Below are 21,717 nucleotides of genomic sequence, written 5' to 3' on the forward strand. Positions count from 1 at the left end.
TTGCAATAGATTTCTTTAGTGTCCTCCCTCCAGTTATTAAGTCGAATTTGATCATGTTGTCATCACTATTGCCAAGTGGCTCCAACACTGTTACCTCTTGTATCAAATCCCGTGTTCCTCTAAGGACTAGGTGTAAAATAGTTTCTTCTTTTGTTGGTTCTTGTCATTTATTTTATTTAGGAACTTTACCTCACCAGCATGTCCTGATGTGACATTTACCCAGTCAATATTGCTGCTGATTTTGTTAGCTTCCCTAATTTCTTTTAGCATTTTATTGTCTGTTCATTCTGGCCAGGTGGATAGTAATACACTCCCACTGCTATTATATTCCCCTTTTCACCTGTAATTTCTATCCATAGATTCAACTTTGCATTTTTGATTCCTGCAGAAAATTTAATCTGTTTGACTCAATGCCCTCTTTAATATATAGTGCCACCCCTCCACACATTTGATCTATCCTATCATTTCGATATAATTTGTACCCTGGTATCACAGTTTCCCATTGGTTATCCTCCTTCCACCAGGTCTCAGAGATGTCAATTATATCTACCTCTTTATCCAGTGCTATACACTCTAACTCTCTCATCTTATTTTTTAGACTTCTAGCAGTTGAATACAGGACATTTCAAAGTGTGTTTTTTGTTTGTATTAACAATCTTCTTATCAGTTGACAGGGGTAATTTGAATTCCCTGTACCTACCTGGATCAGTCCAGACTCCTGGGTTCATTCCCCCCTGCCAGCAGATGGAGACAGAGCAAAGCTTCACTGACACTGCATCGTAAACCCCAGTGCCCCCTGTAGTTCCTCAGTATTTCTCTGTCTCCAGCAGATGGCAGAGGGTGTGAATCCTGCAGTTCTGCAGCTTGCTAATTTTTAACAGCTATTTTTCCCTTTTGATCCTTCCTCCTGGGGGTTTCTTTTGCTTTTTTGAGAATCCTTGTGGGTTCTGCCCTGTTGAGGCGGCCAAGCCGAGGGTTGGTGCCCTTGTGTGTGCTCGGTTTGTGCACCCTTGGGGCATAAATCTGGTTATCCAGATCCCTCCCCTTCATGAGGCCATGGAGGCGGCTGCTGGCTTTATTTCATTCTTTTTTGGATCCCTTTTGAGACTTTGCCTGTTTCTTTAAGGGCTATTTGTCTCTTTGGGATAAAGTAAAAAAAAAAAAATACAAAGTGTTTGCATCGGAGCACAGCTCAGCTGTGCTGGCGGCTTTCTCACCTTAGGTAGGAGTTATTTAGACATCCTAATGGGTTTGGGGGGGAGGGGGGCTCCTTCAGCTTTTTGGAGGTGAGTGTGTTTTCTTTTCTCCCTCGGGTGGTTTCCCCTCTTTCAATGGCTCGCGGCAGGGCATGCCATTCGTGCACCTCAGTTTTCTCGAGCTTAAATAGATCGGAACTGTGCGCGGGATGAGTTGATGGTGGGGAGGGCTCCTCAGTCGGCCCCCCACCAGCTAATCAGTGCCACGTTTCGGGCGTTTTCGGGCTGGCAGCAAGCAAGTTTCTGGTGTGGCTGCTTTCCTTCACCCAGTCGATGAGGGAAGGGCATCCATTTTGGATTTCTCCGCGGCAGTTCCCACGTCGCTGGAAGGCGTGGGGATGGTCTCCCGTGTTTGTCTCCAGCCTGTTCTGAGGTGGGAACAGACAGGGAGGGCTGGAGGGGGAGGAAAGCCCGGTGCTGCCAGTTTTTCAGCTAGGCCCCTGCAGGGGTTGGTGCAGGGAGGCTGTTTTCTACAGATTTTTTTTCTTTTGGTCCATGATGCTTATTTAGCCAGGCAGAAGGTGGCTTGGGGAGCTACTCATCCACAGCCGAGTCCAGTTCAGCCCACCGAGGGGGCTATGGGGGATTCCAGTTGAGCCTCTATTCCCAGAAGGAGAGTTCCCTCAGTGCAGAGCTTGATTGATCCTCCGCTGGGGGATTCGTCTGTGGAGCTGAGCCTGAGGAGCCCAGCGTGGCCTCGGGTGGCACTGGGACTGAGTCTGGCCAAGGAGCACAGTAGGTCCGGTTCAGCCGGCGACCAGGGATCGGATCGGAACTGTGCGCGGGATGAGTTGATGGTGGGGAGGGCTCCTCAGTCGGCCCCCCACCAGCTAATCAGTGCCACATTTCGGGCGTTTTCGGGCTGGCAGCAAGCAAGTTTCTGGTGCCGCTGCTTTCCTTCACCCAGTTGATGAGGGAATGGCATCCATTTTGGATTTCTCCGCGGCAGTTCCCACGTCGCTGGAAGGAGTGGGGATGGTCTCCCGTGTTTGTCTCCAGCCTGTTCTGAGGTGGGAACAGACAGGGAGGGCTGGAGGGTGACTCGGTATCTTCGATTCATGAGGCGGAGGACCCTGAAGTGGTGCGCCTTTTTAAAAGGGAAGAGCTAGATGTTTTGCTTCCTTTGGTTTTTCAGGTCCTTGGGGTGAAAATGCCACAGGAGGACCAGGATTTGGAGGGAGAGGACCCGGTCCTGGATGGCATGTGGAGTCCACTGATTTCTTTTCCATACCACAAGTCAGTTAGGAAGTTGTTGGAAGCGGAATGGGGGACTCCTGATTCTGGCTTAAAGGTTGTCAGGTCCATGGGGAAGCTTTATCCCTTACCGGAGCAGGATTTGGAGATTTTTTTCTCTTCCTAAGGTAGACGCGGCGGTTTCAGCGGTTACTAAACGAACCACAATTCTTGTGATTGGTTCGGCCACGTTGAAAGATGTGCAGGATCGTAAGATGGAGTTACACCTTAAAAGGATTTTTGAGGTGGCATCCCTGGGCTTGCGTGCAGCTGTTTTGTACCAGCTTTTTGCAACGTGCTTGTCTTCGCTGGGTACAGCAGCTCCAGGGAAACTTACTAAATAACTCCTACCTAAGGTGAGAAAGCCGCCAGCACAGCTGAGCTGTGCTCCAGTGCAAACACTTTGTATTTTTTTTTTAACTTTATCCCAAAGAGACAAATTACCCTTAAAGAAACAGTCAACTGTGAATGCAGACACGGCTGAGAGAGTGGAAGCAGCGGTGGCTTACGTGGCAGATGCTCTTTACGATTTGGTGCAAACTTCGTCGAGGGATATGGCATCAGCTGTAGCTGCCAGAAGGTTGCTATGGCTCCGCAATTGGGCAGTGGATGTTTCCTCCAAGCGCAGTTGGCTTCGTTGCCTTTTATAGGTAAATTCTTATTTGGAGAGGATCTCTAGCAGTTGATGCAGTCACTTGGGGACAATAAGGCCCTCAGTTAGACCGAGGATAAGCCTAAGGCTAAGAGATTTTTTCAGTCAAGGTCTCGTTTTCGTTCCGACAGAAGGACGCGGCCTTTGCCTGGGTGTCAGGGCCTCAGAGGCAATTTTTTTCTCGAGGGCAGACCTGGGGGTAGTCCTTTCGTGGTGCCCAAAGTTCTTTCCGGGGCGCTCCCGGCAGCTCCTTGGCGAGAGTCAAGTCTTCAAAATGAAGCGAGGCTGGTCCACTCTGTCGTCCCTACTATAGGGGTCAATTGTAGCAGTTTTCGATGAGTGGACCAGCATCACTCAGGTCCAGTGGGTCCTCAGCGTGGTAAGAAATTACTATGCTTTAGAATTTGTTCGTCCCGTGCAAGAACCCTTTCTAATTTCCCCATGTGGCTACCCAGACAAGAAGTCTGAGGTTCAAGTGACTCTAGAGTGCCTATATCGGCTAGGAGCTATAGTGCCGGTTCCCCAGGCAGAGCTCCGCCAAGGGAGATATTCCATTTATTTTCTTGTCCCCAAGAAGGAGGGCTCTTTCTTGCAGATACTCAATTTAAAGAAGGTCAATGTGGCGCTCAAGGTGCCGCGCTTCAGGATGGAGACCCTGAGATCGGTCATAGCAGCGGTTCGCAAAGGAGAGTACCTGGCTTCTCTAGATCTCATGGAGGCTTATCTGCGTATTCCCATCCATCAGGACTCTCTGCGTTTTCTCCGCTTCATGATTCTGGGTCAGAATTTTCAATTTCAGGCCCTTCCATTTGGTCTTGCCACAGCTCCGTGAACTTTCATCAAGGTAATGGTGGTGGTAGCTGCAGCATTCCTTCGAAAAGAGGGTATTCTAGTGCACCCATATCTGGAGGTCTGGCTGGTCAGGGCAAAGACAGAGGTTTTGTGCTGCGAATCTGTTCATCAAGTGCTCGACGTTCTCCAGTCTCTTGGTTGGGTGGTGAATCTCGCCAAGGGCCAGTTGTCTCTGACGCAGACCTTGGAGTTTTTGAGGGCCAGGTTTGACACTCTGGTAGGCAGGGTGTACCTCTCTCAAGACCGGGTCCTGAAACTTCAGATGCAGATTTGATGGTTTTTGCAGTTGCGCATACCCAAGGTCTGAGACTATTTGCAGGTTCTTGGCTTGATGGCATTCACACTGGACTTGGTTCCGTGGGCGTTTTTCCCATATGAGACCCTGCAGATGGCGTTGTTGGCTCGCTGGAAGTCAGTGTTGGAGGAGTATTATCTGTGGCTACCTTTCGAGGGCTTCGCGAGAGAGAGTCTCTCGTGGTGGCTTCAGACCCCCAACCTTGTTCGAGGAGTGGACCTCGACGTTCCAGATTGGATGGTGTTATGACCATCGGTCTTAGACGGCTGCGACCGTGTCTACTCGTGTCGTACTGTCCTACTTCCCTGTCCAGGCCTGCTTGCGGCAGGAGCCAGCCTCTACTGCTGTGTATCTCATGGTCCTTTATGGTGGCCTGGACATCACCGCCATCTTCGCCGACTCTGGGCCTTCCTAGGTGCGCGCTCGTATGCCACAGCGCCCTCTTTTGAAGTTGCTATGGCGGGAACTTCAGGGGCATCCCTGATTTATTTATTATTATTTATTTAGAACTTTTTATATACCGACAACCGTTTGCACATCGTATCGGTTTACAAGTAACTCAACTTTCCGGCAATGCCTTTACAGGGAACAATAACTATGTATACAAGATGATGACATCATTTGATCTGGGTTCTTAAGCACTGCTTTCGCTCCCTGCTAGCTGACCTGGCAACGAGTTCCATCGCTACTTTTTTAGCTCCTGTCTTCTCGGACCTGTTGTGGCTTTCTCTGACCCTTCTTGGACTCTTGACCCTGGTTCAGATACCCGCTCCTCGGGGGCCTGTGTGCGCTCTCTCCGGAGACTTGGTTTCCTGGCTTCCCCCGCTTCTGGGGCTAGCCCTGCGCCTTCTAGGAACTCTACCCGCTGGCTCTCTGCTCCTCGGGGTTGTGCTGAGATGCCCTCGCCACTTGGGAGACCTGTCGCTGTGCTTCCCCGCTCCTCAGGGCAGTGCCTGCGTTCTACTCCAGAGACTGTCCGTACTTCCCTGCTCCTCGGGGCAGTGCCTACGTTCTACTCCAGAGACTGTCTGGGCTTCCCCGCTTCTCGGGGCAGAGCCTACGTTCAACGCCGGTGATAGCCGGTACTTCCCCGCTTCTCGGGGATATCTACATCATCACTTGGAGACTCGACTTGGGCTTCCTACGTCATCGCAACAGTACCTCCCTTGCTATGCAGCTCCATCTCCCGGGGTTGCCTCAACAGTATACCTCCGGTGCTCCTTGCCTCGTGCTTCCCGCTCCTTGGGCCTGCCTAGCGCCACCCTCTTGGAGATCTCTGCCCCACTTCCTGTGGGGTCCCTCATTGCTGTGTCTCTCACCCTGCTCCTTGGACCTTCCCACAGATTCTCTCCTAGAGCTCCTGCTGTACCAGATCTTGCCTCCCGGCGGTGGACCTGTGGAACTCCTAACAATTCCCACCGCGGGCCAAGGGCCCACGAAACCCACAAATCATAACATGGATGGTGGTCACTACCAATGCCAGTCTCTCTGAATGGGGAGCAGTTTGACAGTCTCATTCGATTCAGGGGTCCTGGTCCAAAAGAAAGTCTGCATGGTCTATCAATCGGCTAGAGATCAGAGCGGTTTGCTTGGCCTTGCAGGAACTTCTGCCTCTGCTACGGAATCAAGCAGTATGAGTGTTGTCGGACAACGTGACAATAGTGGCCTATATCAATCGACAGGGTGGAATCAAGAGCCAGGTGGTAGCTCGGGAAGCGCAGAAGTTAGTCCTCTGGGCGGAACAAAATCTAGAGCGAATAGCGGCATCCCACATTGCCAGAGTTGGAAAACGTTTAAGTGGACTTCTTGAGCCAGACTCGCTTAGATCCGGGCGAGTGGGAGTTATCGGAGACTGTGATGCAGCTGATTTGAGATCCCTGGGGATCCCTTCATGTAGACCTAATGGCAACGCATCAGAATGCCAAGGCGCTTCAGTTCTTCAGTCGCTGAAGGCAGCACGGGGCCGAAGGGGTCGACGATCTAGTTGTGCCGTGGCCTCAAGGGGTTCTACTTTATTTTTCACCCCGGCTGCTGGTGGGCAAGGTTCTGTGTCGCATAGAGAAGCACTGTGGCGAGGTGATTCTGGTGGCCCCGGAGTGGCCTCGGCATCCGTGGTTTGCGGATCTAGTCAACCTGGCGGTGGACGGGCCGCTTCACTTCAGCCAATGATGATTCTCCTTTGATAGGGTCCAATATTTTCAGACCAGGCTGCTCATGTTTGTCCAGCAGCATGGCTTTTGAGAGATGTTTGAGAAGGAAAGGTTATCTGGAATTGGTTGTCACTAATTTGTTACAATCTAGAAGGAAGTCTACTAACCTGTCTTACATTAGAGTATGGAAGGTTTTTGAGTCCTGCTGTTCCAAGAGGGTGTATGTCCACTCAGGGCTTTAATCCCTGACATTTTACCTTTCTTGCAAGATGGCTTCGCTAAGGGCTTGTCTCTCAGTTCGCTTAAAGTACAGGTGGCAGCGCTGGGCCGTGGCAAGATTGATGGTTCCCTTATTTCGGCTCATCCGGACGTCATTAGGTTTCTTAGGGGGACAATAAATCTACGGTCTCCGGTTCAGAGGTCCTGCTCATCTTGGAATCTTAATCTCGTCCTTAGAGGTTTGTGTGAAGCTCCCTTTGAACCGCTCCGGAAGTCTATGTTGAAGGATTTGACGCTTAAGGTGGTTTTTCTGATGACCATCTGTTCGGCTAGGAGGATTTCTGAGTTGCAGGCTCTGTCTTGCTGTGATCCTTTCCTTCAGAGTTTGGATGCGAGAGCGTCTTTACGGACAGTACCTTCTTTTTTACCAAAGGTAGTCTCAACATTTCATGTCAATCAGTCAGTGGAGTGTCTGGCCTTTTCTGCCTTAGCGGCATCAGATCCTCATGCAAGGGCGCTCAGACATTTAGATGTACAGAGAGCTTAGTTGCCTTACCTCAAGGTTACGAATGAGTTTAGGAGGTCCGATCACCTCTTTGTGCTGTGGAGTGGTGCGAACAAAGGTTCCAAGGCTTCTAAAGCCTCTATTGCACATTGGTTGAAGGAGGCAATTGCTTCTACGTATATCACAAAAGGTTTGCATGCTCATTCAACATGTTCGCAAGCGACCTCATGGGCGGAAGCACAACTTGTTTCTCCACAGGAAATTTGCAAGGCTGCAACTTGGAAGTCGCTGCATACCTTTGCAAGGCACTATCGTCTAGCTGTGGGGGATACGGGATCCCCTTCTTTTGGCGAGAGCGTTCTGCAAGCGGGACTCTCCAGGTCCCACCCTAGATAAGGGCTTTGGTACATCCCAGGAGTCTGGACTGATCCGGATACGTACAAGGAAAGGAAAATTGGTTCTTACCTGCTCATTTTCTTTCCTGTAGTACCAAGGATCAGTCCAGAACCTGCCCAATTAAGGAAGGGGAATATTTAGGGGAGAGTCATCCACTCAACTATAGGATTGTTCTCTGATGCATTCAGTATTTTAGATTTCTTTTACTTGTTCAAAGTTTTTTGCTATTTTCTGCTTTGATATAGATATATACTGAGGAACTGCAGGGGGCACTGGGGTTTATGATGCAGTGTCAGCAAAGCTTTTCTCTGTTTCCATCTGCTGGTAGGGGGAATGAACCCAGTTGTCTGGACTGATCCATGGTACTACAGGATTGAAAATTAGCAGGTAAGAACCAATTTTCCTATCTTTCTGCTCTGTCTGCTCTTTACTTAAAAGCACCTGGTCTACTTTAGCATTTATTGCAACCTAATTTCCCTGTTCTTTTGGTATCCTTTAAAATACATCATTCTGAACCATGAGGTTCTGAGAAACTGTTGGCTTTCCCCCATCATCTAAGTGAATACTGTTTCCTTTTATTGCATTCACAGTGTTGATGTAGATATTTACCCTATGCTGTACTTTAACGTTTTAAAAAGTACAACCAGAAAATAGTAATACTTACCCTGTATGTATTAAAATCTTTACTGCTAAGTTGTGATTTTTAAAATTTTCTTTAAGCTGTTCCTTTGCACATTCTCTGAACTTGCTGAAAGAGCCATGTTTGAAACAATAAATCGGGGGCTCTGATTGGTTCCTAAAGGGTATGTGATGTCATTAGTGACATTTGAATTTACATAGACCAATCAGGTCTGGTGAGTCTGAAGTAATTCATGACTTCCTTGCAAGTATATCAGCTTTCAGAGACTGAAATGAATTGTGGGAGAGCAGTTCAGTTAATTTGTATAATTATATAATTTATATAATAAATTAACAATAAGTTTATTCCATTCATACAGAGTATTACTTATTTTCCTGAAATATTATACAGTACAGAGAGGGAAGCAATTTCTTTTAGTTCAATATGTAAATAACTACATCCTGGATATTTATGCTTCAGAAATTTTAAAATTAGGAGTTTAAAAACTCAAAATAATGAAAAAATACATGCTTTCATTTTTAAACTAGTAGGTTAAATAGAACAGTATAATACCAAGCATCATCCTTTCCTCCTTCAGGTCCCCCCTTTCTCCCTGATATGGGGCAGAAAAGGGAGGGTGCTCCAGAGAGGAGTGGCCTGAGGGAGGAGAGGAGAATGCATTAACTTAAGGCACCCTTCTCTCCCATTGGCTTCCTCCCTTTCCCATGAGGTACTCTTTCTTTCCCCCTTAAAGCACCCTCCTCTCCCATTGGCCTCCTCCCTCTCCCATCAGGTTCCTCCTCTTCCTAAGACAACCTCCTTTACATCAGGCAGCAAGGCCTGCTGCAGCCACCAGCTGTAGGAATGTAATCTTGCACTGCCTAGTAGCTGCCTTTCCCCAGGGCCCAAATCATCATATTTGGGACAGCCAACAGTGATTGCTATAAGCCTTTGGCATTTCTACCTAGGGTTCTACCTGCAGGTCACATGCAATAGTAGCCTGCAGGTAGCCCAGCACTGGTCCAGCATGTCATTGTCTCGACTCCTGCATTTCTGCCTGTTCCTACCACCTTCCTGTGCAAAGCTGTCCACTAGCAGCCTACATTCTGAGGCAGAAGCATGAAGCAGACACAGTAATTGGCTCAGCCTGACGTCACATCTGAGGAAGCTCAGAGAATCACAATTGTGAGAGCTGGAGCATGCAGGTCCCTCTTGGAAGTGGTATCGGCATGCACTAGGCACAGTCTGGGGCCAGTGCCATGAATCCAGAGGTTAAAACAGGCAAAAGGGTGTCATTTCAGCCGGGAATTATGTGATTATGTGGATGCTCATTAATCATAGAATTATGTGCACACATAATCACATAATTCCCTGGGGTGTATAGAACTTATTGTGATGGGTGGTCAAGTGTTAAAACACATATGAATATGGAAGAAGTAATGTGGATAATATAAAAGCATTTGCTGCTTTCTTCCTTTTTTTAAAGTTCTACACTCTGTCTTTTTTTCCCATAGCAGCTCCCACAGTACTGCCTTATGATGGCCTGTTACTGCAGGTAAAGAAAGTTTCATTAAAGGTAAAGAAATCATTAAAAGGAATACAATTGAGGTCTGATGATCACCTTTTTTATTTTGGAATTTGTTTTTCAGCTCGGGAAGGAAAAGTTCCACAAATCTCAGCATTTTGGTTTTACCAATAGAATTCCTAAGTGGGTGGGTGAAGCCAAGCCTAGCATTGGAGGCGAACCCTTGGGTGGACAGAAGCTGCCACCTAAACACAGCGTATTCCCCCGGGGCGTAGGAAGCGACTCCCCATCATGGGTGGCATTCGATAAACAGGTAAGCTGTGTGCATCTCAGTCACTGACTGGCTTTATCAGAATAAAAGAGTATCAGGTGCACATGTAGAAAGAACCAAACCCCTCATATACAACTCTTCAAAGAAGCCAAAGCATGTGACAGATCAGTAGCACCTGGTACTCTAATCTTGTGAATTCTCTCAAGTTAAGCAAGGTTGGGTTTAACTGGTGCCTGGATGGGAGATTTCCAAGGAGCACTGTAGGTGTGGAGTAAGTGGCTCAGTATGGAACATTTTCCCTTCTGACAGGCCAATGCAGAAAGGTGTGTTCACCTGAATGCACAGATTTTCCAGCCCTTGAATGCTCATTTTGTGAGAATAAACCTTACTGCAAGGAGATTTATGCTCACAAAATGAGCATTCAAAAGTAGGCGGTAAGTTCAGTGCCCTTGCATGGAAATCCCATGCTAATAAGTATTCCCTCCCAATGCAGTGGCTGACTACACATTTTTTTTAATGCTGAGAGGTGGTGAGAGGTGGAGTAAAGTTTCCAGCATTGCTATCTGACAACAGACAGGCAAAAAAAGAAAAAAAGATTTTCCTGAGGTCAGCAGGATAGTCAGGTAAGTCTGTATTCATCCATCTTTCTCTTGGCCAGAGAGAAAGCCTTTTTTTTTTTTTTTTTTGCCTGTCCTGCAGCATATACAGTGCTGCGCCATGCGGCTATCATCAGCCTGACTGTTCCAGTGGTGGCTTTCCCCCCCGCACTCCTGAGTTTAAATGTGCATTTAGTCCATGCTAAATGTGTGTTCCCTGTACGTACCCGGATCAATCCAGACTATGGGTTATGCCTCCCTTCTAGCAAATGGAGACAGAGAAAAACTTGAAGAGCACCTGTTAACCTGGAGTGCCACCTGCATCTCTTCAGTATTTCTCTGTCTCCAGCAGATGTAGGTGGCAAACCCTGTGGTCTTGCCCTTTTATTTGGGGTAAGGCAATCTCTTGGAAAAAAAAAAAGGATCAAGCAGGACAAAACATATCCTCCCAGGGGATAGGCAGGTCCTAGTAGGACTATCCCCCCTGGTACAAGTTTAAGGTGCTGGGGTTGGTGACCCTGCGGGGCTCCTAAAAGGTAAGGCGCCTGGGGGGGGGGGGGAGATACCGGTGGTCAGGGCCCTCCCCCCTAGTATCCCCGGCCCGTTTAAAAAAAGAAGTAAAGAAGCAGCCTGTCAGCCTTCTCTAAGTTTTGTGCTGTACAGCTGCTGTAGCTATTTTTAATTTTCACGTAGATAAGCAGCTGAATTAGCCACGCTGTCTGGGTTTGTCTTCCGTGCCATTAGGTGGCGGAGCTCTCTAAGTATAGCAAAGTCTTTCAGCCGGGTGCTCCCTCTGATTCACCTCAGGCTCCTCAGTCAGTTTTTTTCCGTGCGGCAGTTGGCACACAGAGCTCTGCTCTCCTGTGAGAGAAATTTTTCTGAAGTAAAAAAAAAAAAGGAAAAACACCCAGTGAAAATCATCTTCAAATAAACAGCAGATTGAAGAATGCCACGTCCTGGTTTCAAATTTTGCTCTTGTGGTAAAATTATGTCGGCCACTGATTGCCACAAGTCCTGTTATTTGTGTCTGGGACCTTCCCACGACCAAATTAATTGTGCGGACTGTGGACGCATGTCCCCACGTGCCCAGCGTCAACGGGCAGCAAAAATACAGGACCTTCAATCCAAGACTTCAGGTTCCTATGCACCTTCTGAGGCTTCAGTAAGGTCATCACCAGGACCAAAAAGAAGGAAAAGGTCTCCCTCATCGAGGAAAGCTTCCTCAGTTGAGCCCACCAGTCAGAACACCCACCGTTGCTTACCTGTGAAAAACTGGGGCACAGTGCTGGGGATGCGTTGGTGGGATCACCGACGGACTGGATGCATCGACGGCCAGCAGTCAGACGCGTCGAGACGGCGAAAAAACTCCGAAGCATCGATGCACCACAGGACGTACGGTGCACCGACGCAGCAAAAGATGTTCAACTCATCGAAGCACCAAAACACATCTGGCGCATCACCGCATCAGTGCACGGATGCCTCTGCGTTCAAGCTGCATCACTTCCACGCAACAAATATACCACCAACGCATCGACGCATGATTGTTCCTGTCTCAACATCTCATATAATGGGTATGTCGTCGATGCATACCGGCGCACAGCCGACGCAAATTCCACACAAACAGCATAAGAAACTAGAGATGTGAATCGGAACCGGAATCTGATCGGTTCCGATCCAAATCTTAAAATTTTTATCGCCCAGCCCGATTTGAGTTCTGATTATCGGCTGCGATAATAATCAAAAAACCCTCCCACACCCTCCCGAACCCCCAAAAAAGGTTTTAAAATTACCTGGTGGTCCAGCGGGAGCGCGGGGAGCGATCTCCCCCTCTCAGGCCATCGGCTGCGTTAATAAAAATGGCGCCGATGGCCCTTTGCCCTTACCATGTGACAGGGCAAAGGTAGCGCCGGCGCCATCCACGTCGGCCCCTGTGACATAGTGAGGGCAAAGGTAGCGCCGGCGCCATTTTGAATACTGGCAATACGGCCCGCGTGCAGGAGGTCGCTCCCGGACCCCTGCTGGACTTTTGGCAAGTCTTGTGGGGGTCAGGAGGCCCCCCCAAGCTGGCCAAAAGTCCCTGGGGGTCCAGCGGGGGTCCCTGAGCGATCTCACGCACTCAGGCTGTATTGCCAATATTCAAAATGGCGCCGGCGCTACCTTTGCCCTGTCACATGGTAAGGGCAAAGGGCCATCGGCGCCATTTTTATTAACGCAGCCAATGGCCTGAGAGTGGGAGATCGCTCCCCGTGCTCCCGCTGGACCACCAGGTAATTTTACAAGGTTTTTGGGGGGGGGAAGGCTAAGGGGGTCATTTTAAAGGGTCGGGTGGGTTTTTTTTTTATTGGGCCATCGGCGCCATTTATATTAGTGGCAGGCAAAATGGCGCCGATGGCCCGAGAGCGGGAGATCGCGCCGGGACCCCCCCACTGGACCACCAGGTAATTTAAAACATTTTGGGGGGTTCAGGAGGGTGGGGGATTTGTTTTAAAGGGTCGGGGTGGGTTTAGGGGTTGTTTTGGTGTGCCGGTTTTCCAGCCCTCCCCCTCCCCCTCCCCCAATTTTTCACGATAAATCGGGGGAATTTCTATTGTATCGCGACTCTAACGATTTTTTGACGATTTAAAAAATATCTGACGATTTTTTTAAATCGTCAAAAAACAATTCACATCCCTATAAGAAACACCATTCGGGCCATAAGAGGCGAAGAGAAGTATCTCCTCTTCCAAATTTAGAATCTGATCCAGAGTTTTTTGCCTCCTCATATTTCGTCCACATCTCCTACCTCGCCTGGAACAGTATCATCTGAGTCTATAATTTGCATTGGGGCATCAAGTCTAGGCCAATCTCAACCCACTTCAGGGAACAGTTCAGAAGAGGTAATTGCTTTTCCTCTGCCGCCAAGTATGGAACCAACACTAGTACCGTCCACTTCAGGTCTCGCTACTCAGGCCATGACCCAAATTACCAACATTCTCAGTTTCTACAGTAGGTAGAAAAATCAAATATTCAAACCCAACCTACCAACTTACCAACAGTTTCAGTGGTTCCTGGAATGTAGAAACCAGGAAATGTAGAAACCAGGAAATTGCCTGACCCACATCAGGAAATGATGGGCATACTGAAGATTTTTTATGCCCCCACAGAGCCAATAGCCCTTCCACAGCATTCTGTTCTAACACAGCTGATAGAGAAATCCTGGGACACTCCACTGTCCATGCTTCCAACATCCAGGAAAATTGAAATAAAATATAAGATGAAAGATTCTCCCTTTCATGCTTCTTCTCAGCTTCCGCATAACTCTGTCGTTGTTGAGTCAACGATGCAGAAGGCACGAAAATCCCGTATTCATTCGAATACACCATCTCACAAAGACAGTAAACTGTTGGATGAATTTGCAAAGAAATCCTTTAATTCAGCAATGTTAAACACGCAAATTCAGAATCACCAATTTTATATTACTCAGTACCTGTTTGACAATTTACAAGCACTTAAAACAAATCTCCAACAGAGTTTTCCAGATATGGCTTTGCTTTCTCAATATCACAGCATGGAGGAAGGCTTAAGGCACTTGTTAAGAACAGTCTATGAGGGTTTTGACATCTCATCCAGAGGTTCAGCAAATGCTTTGGCTGCACGTCGTCTCGCATGGCTTCGATCCAGCGCCATACGAGACGATGTCCATGACAAATGAGCGAATTTGCCATGTTGTCCAGACAAGCTTTTCGGAGATAAATTCACAGAAACGGTATCGAAGCTTAAGGAACAGAAGACGGCTGTCCTCTCCTTAACTTCACCACATCAACCATCTACTTCAAGACGGCAATATACTCCTACAGGGTCATACCGAAGACCACCCTTTAAGTCCTGTAAACCGTTTTCATACTACAAACCTCAACCTTACTAACCTTCAAGGCAACAGCCATACCAACCTGCAGCCCCTCGCCAAAGAGCAGGGGCCTCTCCCCCGCCTAGACAACAGGTTGACCCTCAACCCGCCAAAACTCAAACTGGTTTTTAAGAATGATCCCACCACCATCCCATTACCCCACGGTAGGAGGCAGATTATCAAACTTTCTTCCCGCCTGGACTCATATCACATCGGACCAGTGGGTGTTATCAATCATAGCCCACGGTTACAATCTTCATTTCTCATCCCTCCCAACCCTTCCACATTGGGTTCCGCAAAAACAATTAACATCTCACAAAGAACCTCTACTGAAAGAAATTCAGAATCTTCTACAGAACAACTGCATTCAGAGGTTATCTTTCCAACAATTCTGTCTGGGATTCTACTCCCAATATTTCCTAATTCCCAAGAAATCAGGAGGACTGCGTCCGATATTGGATCTCCTTTACCTGAACAAACATCTCTACAGGGAGAAATTCAAAATGACTTCTCTCAAATCCATCCTTCCCTTTCTTCAACCAAAGGATTGGATGTGCTCCCTGGACTTAAAGGATGCCTATGTACACATTCCAATGCATCCCAGTTCCTGGTGCTACCTATGTTTCCAGGCGGACAATCAACATTACCAATACAAGGTTCTCCCATTTGGCCTCTCCTCTGCCCCCAGAGTATTCACCAAGTGTTTAGCAGTGGCGGTGGTGCACCTTCGTCGTCAAGGGGTGCAAATATTTTCTTATCTGGACGATTGGCTACTAGTAGCCTCCAATCAGACCCTGTTACGGGCCAATCTCCTACGAACTATTTCTTGCCTAGACAATCTAGGCCTTCTCATAAACTACGAAAAATCACATATGCAGCCCACTCAAACTTTACAATTCATAGGGGCCTTCATCAATACGATACAGGACAAGGCTTTCCTTCCCCATCCGAGAGCATTGGCTCTCTCTACTCTGGCTACAGATCTCCTTCAGACTTTGATAACATCAGCTCGCCATATTCTAACTCTTCTCGGCCACATGGCAGCTTCCATAAATGTAGTCCCTCATACACAACTCCACATGCGTCGCCTTCAATGGGGACTGAAAAACCAGTGGAATCAATTCCTCCATCCATTATCCACTCTCATTACCATGACAAACAGTATGAAAACAGATCTTCAGTCAACACTGCAGACAGGGGCGTCATTGAGACCATTACGACATCATCTAATACTCACCACAGATGCCTCCCTCAAGGGTTGGGGAGCTCATCTAGACCAATTGACAACTCAGGGTTTATGGTTGACATTCGAGAGGACTCAACACATCAACCTACTAGAGCTCAAAGCGGTCAGAAACGCCCTTCGAGCTTTCAAAGAATCTCTTCGAGGGAAGATAGTCATGATTCATACGGACAACCAAGTCACGATGTTTTACATAAACAAAGAAGGAGGATCCGGGTCTTGGAACCTCTGCAAAGAGACAGTACAGTTACTGGAATGGGCTCATCAAAGATCAATATCTCTTCAAGCAACTTATCTGCCTGGAATTCAGAACTCCAGGGCAGACAAACTCAGCAGAATATTTCATCTTCACGAATGGCAGTTGGACAGGGAAGTAGCTCACCGCTTATTCACCATTTGGGGTCACCCCTCCAGCGACCTTTTTGCAACAGAAAACAACGCACAGCTGGAAAACCTCTGTTCAATATACCCCAGCTCAAAAAGAATCGCGTCGGATGCTTTCTCGTGAGTTGGTCTCACAACCTACTGTATGCATTTCCACCAATACTGCTCATCTCCCGCACCATACAGAGATGCATTGAAGACGAAGCCGATCTGATCTTAATAGCACCAGCTTGGCCAAGACAACCATGGTACAGTTACCTAGTTCATCTATCGATATACAACCCCATACCCCTGGGAAATAGCCCTCAGCTTCTAACCCAGGATAACGGATCTCTCCTACATCCTCTTCATTTCTCCCTATATCTCACAGCCTGGAGGTTGAACAGATCACATACCAACGCCTAGATATTTCTCCTGCTGTTCAGGAGATCTTAGTATCCTCGAGAAAGCCTTCCACTCAACTCGGCTACAAAAGAAAGTGGTCTCGCTATGCTTCTTGGTGTTTCAACAACAGAAACAGATCCGTTCACTTGCCCATCTGAACAGCTTCTTTCATACCTCCATTTACTTTATAATGAAGGTCTGGCAACTTCCTCACTCCGAGTTCTTCTAAGCGCTATTGCAGCTTACCATACTTACTTTAATGGAAAACCCATTTCGTGTCATGCTTTAGTCTCCAGATTCATGAAAGGAGTGTTACGCTTACACCCTCCATTGCAAAAACCACTAGTACCATGGGACATTAACGTAGTCATTGAACAACTAATGCTTCTCCCTTTTGAACCATTGGACACTTGTCACCTTCGATACCTTTCATGGAAAGTATTTTTCCTAGTTGCGTTAACTTCAGCAAGAAGAGTAAATGAACTGCAAGTGCTAGTCCACTACCCGCCTTATCTTCAATTTCACCATGACAAGGTGACTCTTCGAACTCACCCAAAATTCCTACCAAAGGTTATTTCCAGTTTTCACATTAACCAGACCATAACCTTACCAACTTTTCATCTGAAACCTCATGCAAATGAAAATGACAGAAAACTCAATACTTTGGACTGTAAACATGCACTGGCTTTTTACAAGCAGCACACTACTTCACCTAACCGACCTTAGCAACTCTTTCTATCTTTCAACCCGAACGCACAAGGACATCCGGTAACAAAAAGAACGCTTTCCACGTGGATTTCGAACTGTATTCAATTTTGTTTATTTATTTTTTTATTTAAAAGATTTTATATACCGTCATTCATAATTATCAACAAAGATCACAATCTCTTCAAATCCAAAAGTGCACCACGTTCGTGCACTGGCAGCCTCAATGGCCCATCTCCATGAAGTTCCCATCATGGATATTTGCAAAGCTGCAACATGGTCATCGCTGCACCCTTTCACATCTCATTACTATTTGGACAAACAAACTGTAGATGATGCAGTAATGAGTAGAACTATCCTACAGAAGAGCACATGTTCATCGCATTTACAGCCTTCATAGGAACTGTCCGCCTAAAAACTTTGTTTTGAGCTAATTACCAATCAAACTACATGACAGCTCAATACTTCAGCCTGGGACTCCCAGACAGCATGGCTAATTCAGCTGCTTATCTACGTGAAAAGAGCAAGTTTGCTTACCGTAAATGGTGTTTTCCGTAGATAGATGAATTAGCCATGCTGACCCACTTGCTTCCCCGAACAGTTCCAGCAACACCTGCACTTGCTTTAATACTGACTGAGGAGCCTGAGGTGAATCAGAGAGGATATAAGAGGGAGCACCTGGCTGAAAGACTTTGCTATACTTATAGAGCTACGCCACCTAGTGGCACAGAAGACGTACCCAGACAGCATGGTTAATTCATCTGCTATCTATGGAAAACACTGTTTACGGTAAGCAAACTTGCTCTTCCGGGCTCTAGCATTTTTTCTCCTCAGCCGGCTGGTTTTTTCTGATGATGCATTTTTTGCTGCGGCTCCTCTCTTACTTCGGTGCCTCTCCGAGATCCCCCGATGCTGCGTCCTACTCGTGTGGCCTGTGGAGAGTTGGCTTTGTGCCTCTCTCTTGCAGGCCTTTGCTCCCACTGCCTCTCCGGAGGAGAAGACAGCTCAGTTTGGGTACCGGAGTTTCCCTCTAAGGCCTGCGCGGCACATAAAAGATCTGATCCTCAAGAGCTTCCAGTCACTCTGTTCCCACTCAGTACAGGAACGGCAGCCATTTTGAATACTTTAGCAGCATGGGCCAGCTCTGTGGGGGGAGGGGATCTCTGTGGAGGGAGGGGATCTCCCACCCTATTTATCAATCTGGAAGATTCTTTGGAACCGGACCAGGATTTTTCTGATGGCTAACCTGAGCCCTGGTGGGGGAAGGGGCGGAGCAAATACTTTTTCTCTAGACTTTGTGCTTTTAATGCACAAAGCCTTTTCCCAGCGATAGCAGGCTGAATTAGCCATGCTGTCTGGGAGTGTCGCGACTGGATCAGTAGGCGGAGTTTCTCCTAGAGTACAGAGTTTTGAACTCTGTGCGGCTGCGCAGTGAGGTTCCCGCATGATTGCCCGATTTACCTCAGTCTCTTTTTTTCCGCGAGCAAGACTGCACCGCGGGATGATTTCTCCTTCCTTGTCTCTTCAGAATTTTTTCGATTTTTGTCGCTTCAGCGATGGCTCCGAAGCCATCAGGATTTAAATATTGCCATTGTGGCAAAATTATGTCCATCACTGATGGACATAAATATTGCTACATTTGCTTGGGCCTGGAGCATGACACAGCTTCAAGCAGAGACTGTGGTCGGATGTCGCCCCGGGCCCGAAGACAGCTCGTCGAGAAAATCATGCGCCTATGGTCGCCCCATTCTTCGCTGGGCCCGGCGAAGAAAATAAAGAAGAAGCCGCCTAGACGATCGACTTCACTTGAAGGTGATTCGGCCTGGTCGGTACCACCACCAGGGCTGCGAAGGGAGGTCGAGGCCTTGACTCCTTCGGCGGGAAAATCGAATGCGCCGTTCGGGGCACAAGGCTCTGTACCCGCTCGTTCTCGCTCCTCGACGCCGAAGCACTCGGAGCATGGAGACACAAAACGAAGCAGCCACATGGCGCATCTCATGGCGCATCAGCGCACGGTGCATCGGCGCCATAGACAACGCATGACGCATCGGCGCAGGGTGCCTTATCACACGACACATCAGACGGCGCTTCTGGGAGAGCTGCTTCACTATCTTGGTCATCTCAACATGCTATTCAGAAAAGGAAACCCGTTAGCCATCACCATCATGGTAATGCAAAGCGTACAAAACATAAGGACCCACCTACAGCTTCACCATTGACCTCTCCTCAAGATCCACCTCAACGTGAACACCATTCCAAACAGAAGGCTAAGAGGAAACATCTCCAAATGCCAGAATCTCCACAAACCAATTCTGACATAGAAATAGTCCACCTGTCTACTAATCATTCGTCAGAGGGGGAGAGTTCTCAATCGGATTGGTCTTCTTCTCAGAGATCTCAATCAAGCCACCATCCTGAACCATGCCGCCCTTCTCAGGATTTCTCTCTGGGAGCACTGCCCCCACCTGCAGAACCACTTCCTACGCCTTCACATCATACATTAGCATCAAAGGCGATGTCACAAATTTCTCTTGCTTTGACTTCATTCTTCCATGATCTGGAAGAGATACACCCCCGGATTCCGGGTCCATCATCTCCAACCTCTCCTCCACGTCTCCTGACGGTCCCGTCACCAAAGCAGAGAGAAAAATTACTTCCAGTTCCGGATAAACCAGATTCACCACATTCACCATGGTCTTCATCATCCCCTTCGTCATCTACAGGTTTTCCGTCAGATCCCCCTGAGGGCCTTCCCGAACTGTATTCTCCTCCGGAGGATTTTATCCTAAGCTAAATTCATAGAAAAAGTAGGATCTCTCCTAAACATTGAAACAGGAAAGGTTCCCGACCCTTGGGCTGAGGTTCTAGGATTCCTGAAGATATTTGAAATGCCGCCAGAGCCAACTGCTTTACCACCACATGCTGTGTTAGATGCGATTCTACATAAAATGTGGGAAAAACCCTTTACTACCTCAGCACCCTCAAGGAAGATGGGCTTAAAATACAGGATGCAAAATTCCATGATCTATGAGTCTACCCAATTACCCCACAACTCGGTAGTGGTATAATCTGCACTATTACATGCCAAAAGATCAAAACTCCATGCGAACTCGCCACCAGGGAAAGATCATAAATCCCTGGATGATTTTGGCCATAAGGTATATCATTCCTCCATGCTGGCTACAAAGATACAACACCATCAATTTTACATAATACAGTATCTCTTTGAATGTTTACAAAGATTACGTCCAGCATGTGTGGCTTCTGTTAATTCCTTACTGCAACCATTCACAGACATTTATTTATTTATTTATTTATTTGTTTGTTTATTTATTTATTTAAACAGTCTTATATACCGATATTCGTAGGGACATCATATCGGTTTACAGTAAAACAGCAGCATGGAAAATTACAATAAACATGGAGAGGGGAGGGGGTATTTAAACCAAGAAAGCAGAGAAAGAAGCGGAAACAATCACAACGGTCAACTAGGATTATAGACATGAAGGAAGGTCTCCGACACTTACTCTGTTCAGTTTATGAGTCATTTGAATTATCGGCTTGTTCCTCAGCGACAGCAATAGCAGCACGTCGCATAGCATGGTTAAAAGCTAGTTTCATAAGGGATGATGTCCATGACAAGTTAGTTGATATTCCTTGTCTGATGGACAATCTTTTTGGTAACAAATTTGGTGAGACAGTTACCCTTCTGAAAGAGCAGAATATGACAGTTCAATCCCTGACTTCATCAGACCCACATTCTTCTTCTAAAAGATTTTATCCTTCATATAGGAGAAGACCTTATTCAAGGGCATCTTTCAGACCGTATAACACTTATAGGTCTCAGTATTATCAAAATCAGCGTTACCAACCACAACCACAGCCTTCATGTGGACGACCTTGCCAATCACGTCCACCAAAACCAACTCCAGCAGCACCACCAAAGCAAACGCAGTCTTTTTGAGTTACCCAGCGCCACCTCCAGCTGTTTTATGCCAGCTGGGAGGCGATCACTTCAGGCCGCTGGGTGCTAAACATTATAAAAGAAGGTTACAGATTAAATTTGTTCCCCTCTCAAGATTACATCAAAATATTAAACAGACTTACAGGAACAGTTAGTCAGTCTACAGTCGCAGAACTCAATCCGAGTACTTCCAACCTCATTAAAAAATCAGGGGTTTTACTCCCCATATTTTCTCATTCCAAAATAATTGGGAGGTCTTCAATCCATCTTAGATTTGAGAAACCTCAACAAACACATTCAAAAAGAAAAATTCAAGATGACATCTCTCAAAAGCATTCTACCCCTTCTGCAACCCAACAACTGGCTATGCACCATAGACCTGAAAGATGCTTATTCCCATATACCCATGCACCCTTCCTCCTGGCAGTACCTTTGTTTCCAAGTTCAGAACATTCATTACCAGTTTAAAGTCCTACCCTTTGGCCTTTCATCAGCCCCGAGGGTGTTCACAAAATGCTTAGCGGTGGTGATGGCTCATCTCCGACAACCTTCGATACAGATATTTCCATATTGCGACGACTG

The 21,717-nt window shown here is 47.2% G+C and overlaps 1 protein-coding gene across 1 annotated transcript in view; it reads left to right on the forward strand.

Annotated features, from left to right (window-relative positions):
- EFHC2 (EF-hand domain containing 2) overlaps nucleotides 1-21,717 on the forward strand; it is a 161,244-nt gene that overhangs the window by 3,075 nt on the left and 136,452 nt on the right. Inside the window, exon 2 of the mRNA XM_029603120.1 lies at nucleotides 9,827-10,015. Coding sequence (XP_029458980.1) covers nucleotides 9,827-10,015 — 189 coding nt within the window. The remainder of the gene's footprint in view (nucleotides 1-9,826; nucleotides 10,016-21,717) is intronic.

Source organism: Rhinatrema bivittatum, chromosome 5, assembly GCF_901001135.1.
Source record: "Rhinatrema bivittatum chromosome 5, aRhiBiv1.1, whole genome shotgun sequence".
NCBI classification, from domain to species: domain Eukaryota; kingdom Metazoa; phylum Chordata; class Amphibia; order Gymnophiona; family Rhinatrematidae; genus Rhinatrema; species Rhinatrema bivittatum.